The sequence below is a fragment of the Pimephales promelas genome, chromosome 22 (genome assembly GCF_988280905.1).
Source record: "Pimephales promelas chromosome 22, fPimPro1.hap1.1, whole genome shotgun sequence".
Lineage (NCBI taxonomy): Eukaryota > Metazoa > Chordata > Actinopteri > Cypriniformes > Leuciscidae > Pimephales > Pimephales promelas.
The window spans coordinates 24,269,153-24,285,006 of record NC_142790.1 but is presented as its reverse complement, the minus strand read 5'-3'; the positions used below and the strand labels follow the sequence as shown (position 1 = coordinate 24,285,006).

Here is a 15,854-nt window from a genome sequence, read left to right as displayed (position 1 = left end):
TAGCCAGTATAAAATCGTTGGGATCAGAAACCCATTAGTGCCATGATGAAAATTATCAATAATTTTACAACAACAAAAACGCAAACATCTCACTGTAAAAAAAAATATATATATTTTCATGATTTGTAATCACAACATTTTTTTCTTTTGTCAAATCAACTTAAATAATTTATGTAGTTCAGATAACATAGGCTACTATTTTGAGTTTCTGATGATTAAATCAATCTCCTTCATTGTATTATCTCAATTTTTCCATTACAATGAACTTGAAATTTTAAGGCAACCAGGTTACTTCAGTATTTTTTCAGCGTAGAGAATTAATAGAGAATTTTGAATGAACTTTCAAAAACTATATAAAGAAAACTTTATATACTTTGTATATGTAAAAAAAATCTTTTTATATGTGATTGGAATCATTTAAACAATATACAAAACATGTATTAGTTTTTTTTAAAGAATTTAATATATCATTTAAGAGCAAATACATTTATAAAGTTACAAAAGATTTCTATTTTTAAATAAACAGAGTTGTTTTGAAGTTTCTATTTATGAAAGAATCCTGAAAAAAATAATTGCAGTTTTCAAAATCGATAATAATTAGGGCTGTCAAACGATTAATCAAGATTAATCGCATGCAAAATAAAAGTTTGTGTTTACATAATATATGTGGGTGCAGTGTATAATTATTTTGTATATATATAAATACACACGATTGCATGTATATTTAAGAAACAAATATTATTTATATATAAAATATTGAAATTTATATATAATCTAAATTATATATAAATCTATATACAGTATATGCATGAAAATATTTCTTAAATATATACAAGCATGTGTGTGTATATATAAAATAATTATACACAGTGCACCCACATTTATTATGTAAACACAAACTTTTATTTTGGATGCGATTAATCGTTTGACAGCCCTAATAATAACAACAAAACAAACAAAAAGATGAGGATGACAAAAAGAAAAGTAAAAGACATTTTAATACAAAGTGGACAATTGGCGGCAATGGCAAGGTTCATGAGCGGTTAATTTATGACAGTGACTGTTGTTTCGTAATGTTCATGCGATCAGAAAGAAGATGGGGGGGGGGGGGGAATTCACCTTTATGAGGCAAAAAAAATGGCAGGTAAAAAGTCTCTGTGGCAGGCGATTTTTTAAATCCAAAAAAGTTAACTTCAGGCCCTGTATATATATATATATATATACATATATATATATATATATATATATATATATATAATAGAAAACAGTTTTTTTAAAATGAATATAAAACATTATCTAAATTGTTATAATTATATATACATAATTATTAAATTATTTAGGACAGTAGTAAAAAAATGACGTGCAACTTTTTATTTTTGTATAAGCATCTTGCATATTCTGCAAGGGGTATGTAAACTTATGAGCAGCTGTATATATGCTGTATCTAATGAATGAATAGAGCTCAGAGAACTTCACACTATGCGACGACCCGATTAACAGTCCTCGAGACATTTAGAAACGTTCCTTTAGTATAAGTGTGATTAATAAGACTCATTACATATAGTGGTATGACACGCCCCTCATCAAGTCTGTGATATGTTTTTTTAAGGATCTCTATCAATAATAGTTCTCAGCAAAAACGCTTCAATAATGACAGCGTCTTCCCTCCCCTCAGACAGAAAAAAAAGAGAAAAGACCCTAAAGACAGTGACAAGACGGCCAGCTTTATATGGAAATCTCATTAATGAAAAAGCATGACAGAAAGCAGCCCATTCTGAGCTGAAAACCATTCAGATGATTCCAGTGCTGCCGGAACGGTACACACAGCCAGCTGAGCAGGCATAACAAGCCTTTTGTGTTTTCCTTTATACATTAAGAAGCATGTAAAAGCACAAAAAGGACTTATTAAGGGTTTCTATTAACATCAAAACCCCAACATTGTAATCTCCTCCCCTTCGCCTGAATGGATTATGCGGCGGATGCGGTTCTCTAATCCATGTAGTGGAGGATAAATCCTGTGAGGAACAGGAGGGAAGTGTGGCATTATGGGATGGGTGGCATTGGAGGCGGTGATGTATGCATGTTCCAGCTGATAAAACGCATTGATCACTTCACCCTTTCTTCACCCGAAACTTACAATCTAGCGCAGTGAAGTAGGGCCGATATCAGCTCAGACAGCAGCAATCGATAGCCGTGTTGATCCAATGTGGCGTGTAATTGTGCCAGGTAAGTAGAGTACACTTTAATTCACTGCTTAAGACTTAAGCCTGTGTTTAAGTAATACTTTGTGCGGCCCATTGCATATCAACACCTGCTGGCTAACGTTCAGTGGAGTAAAGCTAACAAAGTGTCCTTACGCAATAATGAAACGGCTAACTGACACCTCCCTGCTAATCATCAGAGCACATATCATGTGATGAGGAGTTGGAATTTGGACCAATGAGAATTAACAGCATTTACAGCACAATCCTTGTTTTAACATGATCTCTACCATTACAGTTGTGAAGATGACAGATGTCGCCTCTACATTAAAGTATTTTGGATCATTTCCTATTGATGCCTGGATGTTTTTAAAGGAAAAATACATTCTCTGTTGTCTTTTATGATTGTAATGATTTAATGAGTGATCAGAAATGAGTGCTGGATATCTCTTTGTCAACTGTATCATGCAAAACAGACGGACGCTGATGGATGGATGGACGGACGGACGGATGGATGGATGGACGGATGGACGAATGGATGGATGCATGGACGGATGGATGGATGGATGGAAGGACAGATGGATGGATGGATGCATGGACGGATGAATGGTTGGATGGACGGATGGATGGATGGATGGATGGACGGATGGATTCATGGATGGAAGGACAGATGGATGCATGGACGGATGGACGGATGGATGGATGGAAGGACAGATGGATGGATGGATGCATGGACGGATGGATGGATGGACAGATGGATGGATGGATGGATAGATGGATGGATGGATGGATGGATGGATGGATGGATGGATGGATGGATGGACGGATGGATGGATGGATGGACGGATGGACGGATGGATTCATGGATGGAAGGACAGATGGATGCATGGACGGATGGATGGACAGATGAATGGATGGATGGATGGATGGATGGATGGATGGATGGATGGATGGATGGATGAATGGATGGATGGGCGGATGGATGGATGGATGGATTCATGGATGGAAGGACAGATGAATGCATGGATGCATGGACGGATGGATGGTTGGATGGAACTATAGAAAAACAGAATAATAGATAGACTGATAGAAACAGACAGAACAATTGATGGAGAGAGACAGATTGACAGACGGAATGATAGACAGATATTACAAAAGATATAGCGATAAATAGAATGACAGAAAGACAAGAGAGATGTAACGATACACATATAACAAAAGATAGATAGATAGATAGATAGATAGATAGATAGATAGATAGATAGATAGATAGATAGATAGATAGATAGATAGATAGATAGATAGATAGATAGATAGATAGATAGATAGATAGATAGATAGATAGATAGATAGATAGATAGATAGATAGATAGATCTTCGACTCCATCAGACATCATAATTCCTAACTATAAATCATTGGATGATTTTTTTTTAAGTAAAAACATAATTACTTTAAAAGCTTCAAAGAACCCTAATATCGCTTAGAAAAAAACGGATAGCACCCAAATTGTGGTAATTTGTCCATAATTTATTCATCTAATGAGTGTGAGGTCGAGACTAGACTCAAGGAAGACGCAAGATGATTGTGCTATGAAGGAAAATCTATTTAAGATATTCAGTTTACATTCCATCCTTGGACCTCAGCGGTGACCTGGCGCGGAACAGGAATTATGAAAGCCAATTTGAATTACTTAACGAATTCCAGAAAGGATTCAAATTAAGCTTTTTTCCTCTGCCTCCTCTCCCTTTCATCATGTCTCATTAAAGCAATTAGCTCTGATGCCTAATAAACCAGAAGCAGTCCCAACTATAAAGTCCCAGCCAATGACAGAGAACAGAGCTGACTATGAGGAAGAAGGTCACAATATGAATGCATGAATGAATAAATGAGGCATTTATAGAGCTTTCCCATGTACTGTACACCCAAAGAGATTTAAAATCATATCATGCAGAGGAAAAATCTGAAACTAAGTCATTTTGGGAGCTTGGTTTCAATAAAAGCTGTTTTTGGACTATAATAAGGACGTTTTGAGTATACTGAAACTTTTTGCACCCTAAAAAAAAAAAAATGGCGCAACTGTGCAGTGAATTCGCCCCTAAGCTGATTTGCCCGCATTTCAACAACGACTTGTGTTCACACATGACCTCTAAACAGAAAAATTATAATAAATTTACAAAAAAATGCCTACTGAGGCAACTCAAATCTGAAAAGCCTGTTTCTACTCCCACCTGCCTAAAACCGATGAAAAAAACCCAAAACATTAGCTTTCGCTTCTGGCAGATATACCTGCCCTTCACAGGACCTGGGGATCATAATGCAATCTGGAGACTCATTAAATTGGATTAGACCGTACAGACAGATTATTAAAAGAAAACCATCAGTAAACAGCAGCGTTATCTGCAAAAAACCAAGGGCACTTTAAGTGTGTTTCCACTTCTATCTCCCCAGCTGCTGCAAAACTCGACTTGTGTTTTGTTTAGTAGATTATCTCCAGCCTCAACCTGTGCTATTGAAGCAGAAAGACAAATATTGGTAAGGCTCCGGTCAGCTAATAGCGTCGACTTGAACCGTCCGCGTTCCCGTACAGGACGTCGCCTGCGGGGGAAGTGTAGCGAAATCTCCTCATGGACGGTGCTCTACAAGTGCCCTGAGGGGGAGGGGAAGGAAATGTGCGGGCACCTGAGTCCTGACGGAGTGAGATAACGGCTGGCTACATGCCACCATGTTTTCCCAAGAACTCATTTGGAAACTATAGACACCCGGCACTCATGGATTCGCTGTAAAAACTAAGTTTACAGCCCCTCTGGCATCCGGCACAATTCCACAGTACAATTATGATCCCGTTTGCGGGGCCCTACAAAAGTTATTTTAAGGACCACTAAAACGTTCATTGCTTTTTCTTTACGAAGAGGATAAATCTGTGGCAGAAGATCCATGAGGAACATCACGATCAGCTTCCCAGACTCTCCGCACCTTACATTTATCGGTGAATTGACAGTGAGAAATGCATCGCAAGCATTAAAGGGATAGTTCACTTAGAAATTAATTTTTGGTATGTTTTAGCTTACCTCAAGGGTATCCAAGATGTAGGTGTCTTTGTTTTTGCAGTGTTTTCAATTTTGATATTTTTAGGTCAAACCGTTTGTGTCTCAGTCATATAATGGAAGTCTATGGGGTCCACCTCAAAGAGCATGCACAGAGAAGTCCAAATTAAACATGATTCAATGACTCGCAAATGTAAGTACACATTGATGGCCTAAGACATGAAACGAGCGGTTTGTGTGAGAAAACGAACAGTATTTATAAAGATTTTACCGCTTGTCAGCACAGCCACATCCAAGTGATCTGAGGGCACGGGTGCTTTGTGGCTGTGGTTACAAGAGGTAAAAACTATATAAATACTGTTAGTTTTCTCACACAAACTGCTCGTTTCATGTCTTAGGCCATCAGTGTGTACTTACATTTACGAGTCATTAAATCATGTTTATCTAGACTTCTCTGTGCATGCCCTTTGAGGTGGACCCCATAGACCTCCATTATATGACTGAGACAGAAACGGTTTGACCTAAAAATATCAAAATTGAAAATACTGCGGAAACAAAGACACCTACATCTTGGATGCCCTTGAGGTAAGCTTAAACATATCACAAATTAATTTCAAAGTGAACTATCCCTTTTTCTGATTAAGAGTATATGTTCCATTTCCATGTCTTGAAAAATGCACCGCACATATTTGCACAAGTGTAGCACGCAAAAGATACACATGTACACTCCTGATAGAGTAAAATCACACGGCATATGTTCAATCTTTAGTAGCACACAGCCTTTATGAATTAAATCAGGCCTGCGATCCATCCCCATTGATTAGAATGATGAATTAGGCAGCTGTACTTAGCAACAGTGCTGTCAGCAGGGAGTAGATAATCTCCACTACAAAACACCTCCATCTTGTTGTGTCTCCACATCAAACAAGCAGGAGGCTCAGTTGCCTTTAAAAAGGACAGACGAGGCAGAGGGGCCACCTGCCAAAAAACACAAACCCTTCCCGTCGCACGCTGGTCTGGGGAGATATTCGTGAGACTTTGATGGCATGTGCCTGGAATCGTAAGATAATTACGTTTGAACGACTGTCTGAGCATGTGTGTTAGCGGGTGTAGCTCAGCAACACCTTCTTGTGTGATGATGAAATACCTGCTCACTCACAGGAAGTCAACTGAGCGTGTGCACATGTGAGCCGGATGTTCATTTTAGTAGTCCTATTTTTTTTTTTTTTTTTGATATGTAGAATTAAGGTGAACATGATATGTATTCTACACAATGTTTAAATGCAGGTGTTCAGTTTTCATAATGTGCATTCTGTGGTAGAGCAGAGCATGCTTTGCACATTTAATATTTATTAGGGCTGTGCACAGATTAATCGCATCCAAAATAAAAGTTTATGTTTACATAATATATGTGTGTGTCCTGTGTATAATTATTTTGTATATATAAATACTTATACATGCATGTATATATTTTAGGGCTGTCAAACGATTAATCGCGATTAATCGCATTCAAAATAAAAGTTTGTGTTTACATAATATATGTGGGTGCACTGTGTATAATTATATTATATATATATATATATATATATATAAAATACACACACATGCATGTATATATTTAAGAAAAATTATTATTTATATATCAAATATTTATATTTATATATAATATAAATTATATATAAATCTATACAAGTATACATGAAAATATTTCTTAAATACATACAAGCATGTGTGTGTATTTATATATATAAAATAATTATACACAGAACACACACATATATTATGTAAGCACAAACTTTTATTTTGGATGCGATTAATCGTTTGACAGCCCTAAAATATATACATGCATGTATAAGTATTTATATATACAAAATAATTATAGACAGAACACACACATATATTATGTAAACACAAACTTTTATTTTGAATTCGATTAATCGTAATTAATCTTTGCACAGCCCTAATATTTATTTGTTAATCTATGCTAATCTAGTTAGTTCTTATTAAAAAAACAAGCGAGTATCTATATCTGTCACGCAAACAGAGTAAAAAAACAATATGGTGACCTTATTTATCATAACTGTGATTTTATCTCTCACAATATGACTTTTATTTTTATTAAATGTCTCTCCCAATTGCTTTATGTTTTTACTTTAGGTGGAAACAGGCTTTTTAACTAGCAATTTTATATTCATTAACTTTGAAATGGAAAAACTAGCAAATAGTAGGAGTGAAACTATTTTTGATTCTGATGTCTGGAGTTATTCCACATTAAACAACAAATCTATTTGACATTTATCATAATGGGTTTGTGTGACATTTGCTGTCTATATTATTTACTTCAATTGATTTAAATTAAAAGGTTGGTGTTAATAAATGATAAACCAAACTAAAATTCTGATCATCTTGCCACTTAGATCTATTAAATGTTATAAATAATGACTTAACGCGACATAAATAATACATTTAATGTGATAATATAAAAGTATTCATTAAATAGTCAGAAATGACAAAGACTTTCCTACTACACTCATCATTATTGACAATGACAATGATAGCATTGGCAGTACTTGGCATTTTTACTCAAATTGTTGCTGATAATATAATTTTAAAGAAAATACAAGATACATTTATATGTATGTTTATATAGGTATTAAATATGTATTATATATGTTAAATTATATTAAAGCATTTTCACTTCCCGCAGGCTTTCTGAGTTTGTCAGTTTAAGACCATGTATGTGGGCAAATACAAGTTGAGTTTTTGCGGTTGTGGTGCTGAACACAGCTGTCGATTTCTCAACAAGGCCAAACGAAAGGTTAAAAAGTAGAAAAACGAAGAAAGCTAAACAGATGGGTCCATTGCCAGGAAAGAGCCCGTCTAAATCTGGAAACAACACTAAGTTCCTCTTCTCTACGGCTGATTGGTCAGTAAGAGAGCCCTATGGAAGGCCGGGTGAAAAGATGAGGGTTGAGGGTGATGAAAGAGACGCACCTCACAGCCTTTCTCTGCGTTTCTTTTCCAGAGTTTTTTCTCCATTTTCTTCGTCGCAGTAGAGAGGAGCACGGCATGAGTCTGGACCCGAGGGTTCAAGGCCAGGATACTCTGAATAGGTGAAGAGAGAAAAAAAAATAGTCAAGGTACGTTAAGGTAGTTTCATGTTATGCACAACTTGTGATACACAGTGGCTTTTGCTGTGTGTGTGTGTGTGTGTGTGTGTCTGAGCACTCCCACTCACATTTTTGTACTTGAACAAATGTGAATTGTGAAACTCTGCAAGGACATTTCCAGCGCTCTGGGAAAATAGCACACTTTAAGTTTCACAGCTGAACAATTAAGGGAGTTCTGAGGACAAATCAAAAAAACATGCCAACAGGCTTTCTTTAAAGAATCAAGAGTGTGTTAGCAGATGCTTGTCATTCCTAAACCAACATCGCTTTACACTGGAGAGATGCAGACAGCTGACCTTCAAACTCAATCACTTTCAAAATACGCAATTCTTCTGCAAAGACTTGCACAACCATTCAGACAATGTCAGCTTCCCACGCAGCCATGTATACAACATCATGAAAGGATTTTAAAGAATCTTAAGAGGCTTATTAGTAGTGTTTGCAAAGGCAGATTCACTGTTACTATTGATCTCAACAAACCCTAACCCTGAGTCTTACATTTCTATGTTTAATGTATTTATGTATGTGTTAAATTGGTGCGTAATTCCTCATGTGCAATATGTTATGTCACCAGATGCAATAAACCAGGAGTAAAGAACCTTTAGAATTACAGGACAGACCTGTAGACACCAGAATATTACCTAAAATACATTAAAGGAGTAGTTCACTTTTGAAAAACGTTTGCTGATAATTTACTCACCCCCATGTCATCCAAGATGTCCAGGTCTTTCTTTCTTCAGTCGAAAAGAAATTAAGGTTTTTGATGAAAACATTCCAGTATTTTTCTCCATATAATGGACTTCAATGGGAACCAAACGGTTCAAGGTCCAAAAGACAGTTTCAGTGCAAACTGCAAACTGTTCAAAGGCGTCCAGACGACGAATACGGGTCTTATCAAGTGAAACGATCACTCGTTTAATAAATAAATAACAAAGTTTAAGTTTTATAAGCACAAATGCTTGAGTTTTTGTTCGTTCGTTGAATGAACCAAATGACTCGGAAAAAGATTTGTTCATTTTGATGAACGAGTTCGAACGGGAGAGTCACCAACGTGCGTCACAGAACAGAGCAATGCGACCATTTGAGCTTATAAAACTTAAACTTTGTTATTTATTTATTAAATGAGCGATCGTTTCGCTTGATAAGACCCTTATTCGTCGTATATCCACTTATTCATTTTTTAACAAAAAGATTTTCATTTGAGTTCAAAAGAAGAACGAAAGTCTTACGGGTTTGGAGTGATATGATGGTGAGTAATAATTGAGGGTGAACTATCCCTTTAACAAATGCTGTTACAAAATTGTGTGTGGCACACGAGACAGACAATGTAAATAGGTTTCCTCTCACTCTTTCCTGTAGATCACAGGTGTAGTTCAGGGGTCTACCTGAGGCCACTTCCCTTTAATCAAACCTGAGTGTCTGCCTGTGCCCCTCTCCAGCGCCGCGCCGTTATTGACCCCTCCCCTCTCGTCCCGACAACAAACACACAGGCTCACACCTCTCCATTACAATCAGGAGTGACCCACTCAGCGCCGGAGCCCAAGTGCTCCTGCAGGCTAGCAGCCAAACCAATCCGTAATCACGTCCCGTCTCGTTTCAACACATTCATTCAGATGCCTCGACGAAAACACAGCCTTTGTGTTTTTTGACTGGAAGAGCAGATTCTGAAGCCTTTGTAAAATAAATTACATGTGAATGCACAACGGTTGAATTACTGTATATGCATTATTAATGCACCAAGTTGCAAGGCAATCATAAAAATCCCACAGTTCGGCATATGAAATAAAAAAAAACATTTATATTATGAAATATATCACATTGCTTTCAAATATAAAAATGATTATAATGATTTAAAAGAAATATATATATAAAGACAAAATGTACTGTTGATATTACATTGTGGGTTTAAATGAATAGGCTTGGACTTGGGGTTTGTAACCCAAGGACAATGGTGACATCAGAATAACAATATTCATGATTCTGAAGCTGAAAATACAGAATAATAATTTTAGATTAATGCTTGCAGTTGCACTCTGTCACTGACTAGATATAAAATAAATGTCGGGTAACATAAGACATTTGGCATTATCAGGACCCACAAATATTCCCACATTGCATTATTATTATGGCTGTCAAACGATTAATCGCGATTAATCGCATCCAAAACAAAAGTTTGTGTTTACATAATATATGTGGGTGCACTGTGTATGATTATTTTGTATATATATATATATATATAAATACACACACATGCTTGTATATATTTAAGAAAAAAATATTATTTATATATAAAATATTTATATTTATATATAATATAGAGCTGGCAAGTCCCGCCCATCCGTAAAACTCAGAGTGGACCTCTAGATTGAAAAAGCGTCAATGCAAGTGAATGAGAGAAAATAATTATTTTCTTATCCCGTTTGAATTGTGCCATGAATGTGAACATATGTTGTCTGTGAATTTTTTATATAATTTCTCATGTAATGAGTTTGACAGTATGATTCTTTGGCTAGCAGTTGTGGAATAGACATAACGAGAAAGACTACACGTCGCATATGTGACGTCACGGCATAACACATTTTCCGTCCACAAATCATGGTGCGATAATCTAAGGAATTAGATCGAGATGCCTGTGTGTTTTGCACCCAAATGTCACCATTCAAACAATGGTTTGTTTAGCGTGATCCGTGTGCTTGTGGTGGTGACGTATATCAAACGCGTCGAAAGCAGGACGAGTTGTAGTCCACAAAGTGCTCTCAAGTCTAACCCTATGAAAATTCTACCAGCTAAATTGTAGCATTCTTTACACGAAAAACTATATAAAAAATTCACAGACAACATATGTTCGCATTCATTGCAAAAGTCAAACGGGATTCGAAAATAATTATTTTCTCTCATTCACTTGCATTGACGATTTTTCAACCTAGAGGTCCAGCAGGGTTAGCGGAAGCTGTATAAATGATATATAAATCTATACACAGTATATACATGAAAATATTTCTTAAATATATACAAGCATGTGTGTGTATTTATATATATATATATACAAAATAATTATACACAGTGCACCCACATATATTATGTAAACACAAACTTTTATTTTGGATGCGATTAATCGCGATTAATCATTGACAGCCATTATAATCAACATTATATAGTAGTTTAATGTAGTACTGACACTAAAACTCTGAAAACTTGATTTTTTTTTCCTTACACAGTCATTTTTATTTTTGGGGGAACTATCCACGATACGTATTGTTGCATTTTTGTATTGCGATATACTAGAGGACAGTACTGGCTTTTGTGACAAAACCTGTTTAGGGTTCAGTCAATCTTGTCAGGCTCTATTTCAGCTAAGAAAAGTTACGTGCAGGATGTGGAGTGTGTCAAAATAAAGGTAGGCCTATGGTATATCGATATTTTATGAGTGGCATCGATATCGTATTGTATTGGTAAAGGAGTTGGTATGATTTTTTCATGTTTTTTATGTTATGCTTTATTTGATCCAAAATAAAAGGGTCATATTTTGAAATATTATTACAATTTACATCATTTATTCGCTGAATTTTCAGCATCATTACTCCAGTCTGAAACCTTTCTAATATGCTGATTTGCTCCTCCATTTCTTCTTATTATTTTCAATGTTAAAACAGCTACTTAATATTTTTGTGGAAACCATGATACGTTTTCTTCAGGATTTTTTGATGAATAGAAATATCTGAACAGCATTTGAACAGCACATTATAAATGTCTTGACTGACACTTTTTAATCAATTTAATGCATCCTTGCTAAATAAAAAATCCCCAAACTTTTGAACGGCAGTGCACATCAACCAAGGAGGGTTTATAGAACTATGCGTCTATATGAACAAAATTCATTTAAATGGTGTTGGTCTACCATAAAATATGTAATTACTAAGTGCTTCTATTCCTTTTATTGTTTTAAGACTCTATTGATGATGTCATTTCCTTACATGTTTCCCCGCTTAATAGTTCTGAAAGCACCATAAAGGATCCTTCTCTTTTTTTAAGTTCCTCAGTCACTTTGAGATATTTTTCTTTCTTTTTCAACCTTTCCCAACAACATCGGCGACCAACCTCAATTAGTGTCCCGCAGGCAATGTGACAACACATGAAGCTTCGTCTTTTAATATTTTCACAGTAGGCTAGATGAAAGTCTATTTCATACAGAGGTATGAGATGTTAAAAGGGCCCGCAGACGTTCGGGAACCCGCCTCTCTCCCGCGGCGCTCGACTCCACTGCCTCTACAAAAACGTCCCGCTCTTCCTAAAGCCAGACATCAGCCTATTAATATTTTAATTTCACACCTAATAAAATGTAGTTAAAGCAGAGTGTGAGATACAGGCCGAAACAATAAAAATCCACCTCTTTGGGTTTTATTGTGTGTTACGGACAACATTACTTATCCATTTTCATATAGTGTGCAGAAGGAAAGCTAATATGTTCTTTGGGGCCAGGCCTATAGGTAAACCGGGAGCTAATCACAAGGTCACTCGTCATCAGGACATGGGAAAGTCTTTACTTTATTAATTAAGAAATGTTCTCCGCACAAAACAACGCCAGCGATCAGATCAACCAGAGGCGGACAATAAACAAACAGCTATTAGAAGAGCTTAAACAGTGATGTTAGAAAAGTACTTTTAAGAACATTTGCATAACAGATAAATGTAATTAATTTTGGCAATGCTATTCCCTGGAACGATTCACAGATGCTTAAAAAAATGTATTCATTGCTATTTACTTTTTAGCCAGTCATTAACTTTAACTTTACTTTTTACTTTAAGACGTGAATGTTTCAATTTAACATACAAAATTATTTCATTTCTTAAAGGAGTAGTTCACTTTAAAAAAAAACTTTTGCTGATAATTTACTCACCCGCATGTCATCCAAGATGTCCATGTAATTCTTTCTTCAGTCGAAAAGAAATTAAGGTTTTTGATGAAAACATTCCAGGATTTTTCTCCATACAGTATAATGCACTTTACTGGGCACCAAATGGTTCAAGGTCCAAAAGACAGTTTCAGTGCAAACTGCAAACTGTTCAAAGGGCTTTAAACGATTCCAGACGATGAATAAGGGTCTTGTCAAGCGAAATGATCACTCATTTAAAAAATAAATAACAAAGTTTAAGTTTAATTAGCTCGAATGGTCGCCTGTGAAAAATTAACGAATCTTTTTCCGAAGACTTGTTTTATTTTGATGAACGAGTTCGAACAGGAGAGTCACGAACGTGCATCACAGAACAGAGCAAGGCGAGCATTTGAGCTTATAAAACTTAAATTTTCGTATTTTTCTTTTAAATGAACGATCGTTTCGCTTGATAAGACCCTTATTCATCGTCTGAAATCGTTTAAAGCCCTTTCAACAGTTTGCAGTTTGCACTGAAAGTGTCTTTTGGATGTTGAACCGTTTGGTTCCCAGTAACGTGCATTATATGGAGAAAAATGCTGGAAGTTTTCATCAAAAACCTTAATTTCTTTTAGACTGAAGAAAGAACGACATGGATATCTTAGATGACATGGGGGTGAGTAAATTATCAGCATTTTTTTTTTAAATGAACTACTCCTTTAACATTAAAAAAGACAATAAAATGAGACAAAAAGACAAGACGAAATAAAAAATGACATAAAATAAGACAAATAAAATAAAGACAATCAAATTAAAATAAACATACAAATAAACAAAAAAGACGAAATGAAAAATGTATTTTGTCTCATTTTATTTTATCTTCCTGAATTAATGACAATAAAATACAATTCTCAGAATAAGAAGAGAATAGGGTTGATATGCTGTTGTTAAAATATACAAATAAATGAAAAAAAACAAAACACATTCACATCTTCTTAAATTTTCTTTGAAAGATTCAACTATAGACCATTTCACAAGATGTAAACAACACTGGTCCAGAAGCACTTCCTGTTTCAGTTTTTTAACACTAGATAAAAGCTGGGATAAAATACAACCAACAGAACATTTAAAACTGAATCAAAAAGTTAAACAAACATCTTTAAGATGTTTTCTTTACATGTGAAATAAAGAAAACAGTTACAAACTGAAACAGGAAGTGCTTCTGGACCAGTGTTGTTTACATCTTGTGAAATGGTCTATAGAAAGCAATGAAGCTATTTTGAGACCAAATCCTAGTTTCCAACTTGATATTGACCCTCTCTCCTCAAGTGGAAAATGTACAAGAGAAACAGATGTACGCTGGAACTGGGCTAAGGAAAACACTAATGATATCTGACAGATGTTTATTCTGTCTCTCCACAGAACGTTTAGACCTAGAAAGAGAACACACTACCTGTGTAGTAGACAGACCACCACCATTCATACCAAAAGAGTTCCCCGATCCAATCGTGACAGTCTAAAAAATGAAAATGTGTCCCTCACACAAAGCAGTCTACTCTGTTTGCACAGAAAGCAACATTTTTGTGAATTCATTTTTGTTTTAGAATGACTAATATCTCGGCAAACTGTCCTTTTATCTTTCGCCAAATGTCAGAAGGACTCTTCTCTGTGATGTCAAGACGCCAACGAGATTAAATGAAACATGCACATCCCAATCAATACTACAGTGCACACTGCAGGGCAGCATTCGCATCTTAAAACATCCTTCCACAAGAGAGCAGATGTATCTTTAGGGCTCAGAAGGAAAACACCATTCAGATTTAGAGCATAAACACAAATACTGTAAAAGCTAAGCTCGCTCGCACAAACATCCAGGAGGCTTGTCTCTCCCCAGACACACGCTCTCCGCAGCGCAGCTGATAAATGCCAGAGACGCAGACAGTCTGAGTCAGGCATGGATTTCTGCAGTTATTCAGCAGTCCTTGAGGATCCAAAGCCAAACAGGGGCTAAGTGTGTTATCAAACAATATTTAAAACAAAAACCGACCGCATTCCCCCGTCGTATGCATGACCTTTGCATGGTTGGAGAGGGCCGCAAGCATGGCAGCGCTGACAGGCCTTAGAGCCCATCTGCATGTCTTGGACGCTTCCGCGGGGGAGCCGCCGCGTCTGTTTTTATCACTCTCCGCTGATCACGCAGCCCAAACAGATGGAAGATCAATAACCAGCCACACTGCAGCCCCTCGGAGAAAATCAGATAGGGAGTCTCTGTGATGGACAACGGGAAATGGCAAATCAAACTCAGCTGCAAGTGCTAATTAATGCGGGCCTCGGTCAGGCCTGGGCTGTAATCTCCGGCAAAGTGCATATGGAGCAGACTACTTCCTGTAATACAAATGCACTTGGGAAGTTCCGACGAAAAGCCACACTTATAGCCTACACAATGGCAAAGTCGTAGCCTACGTGTGGATAATCGTTAGTGAATATACCAGCATTACTTTTACACAACCTGCATGCATAATGGTTTTGAAATAAATAATAAATAAAACATTTGTATAAAGTTTGAC

The 15,854-nt window shown here is 36.2% G+C and overlaps 1 protein-coding gene across 2 annotated transcripts in view; it reads right to left on the bottom strand.

Moving 5' to 3' along the window:
* The window catches only part of dpyda (dihydropyrimidine dehydrogenase a), a 185,925-nt gene that overhangs the window by 158,130 nt on the left and 11,941 nt on the right, over positions 1-15,854 (bottom strand). For both annotated transcript variants that reach the window (XM_089125664.1, XM_039670887.2), the window contains exon 2: positions 8,241-8,351. In XM_089125664.1, coding sequence (XP_088981790.1) covers positions 8,241-8,351 — 111 coding nt within the window. The remainder of the gene's footprint in view (positions 1-8,240; positions 8,352-15,854) is intronic.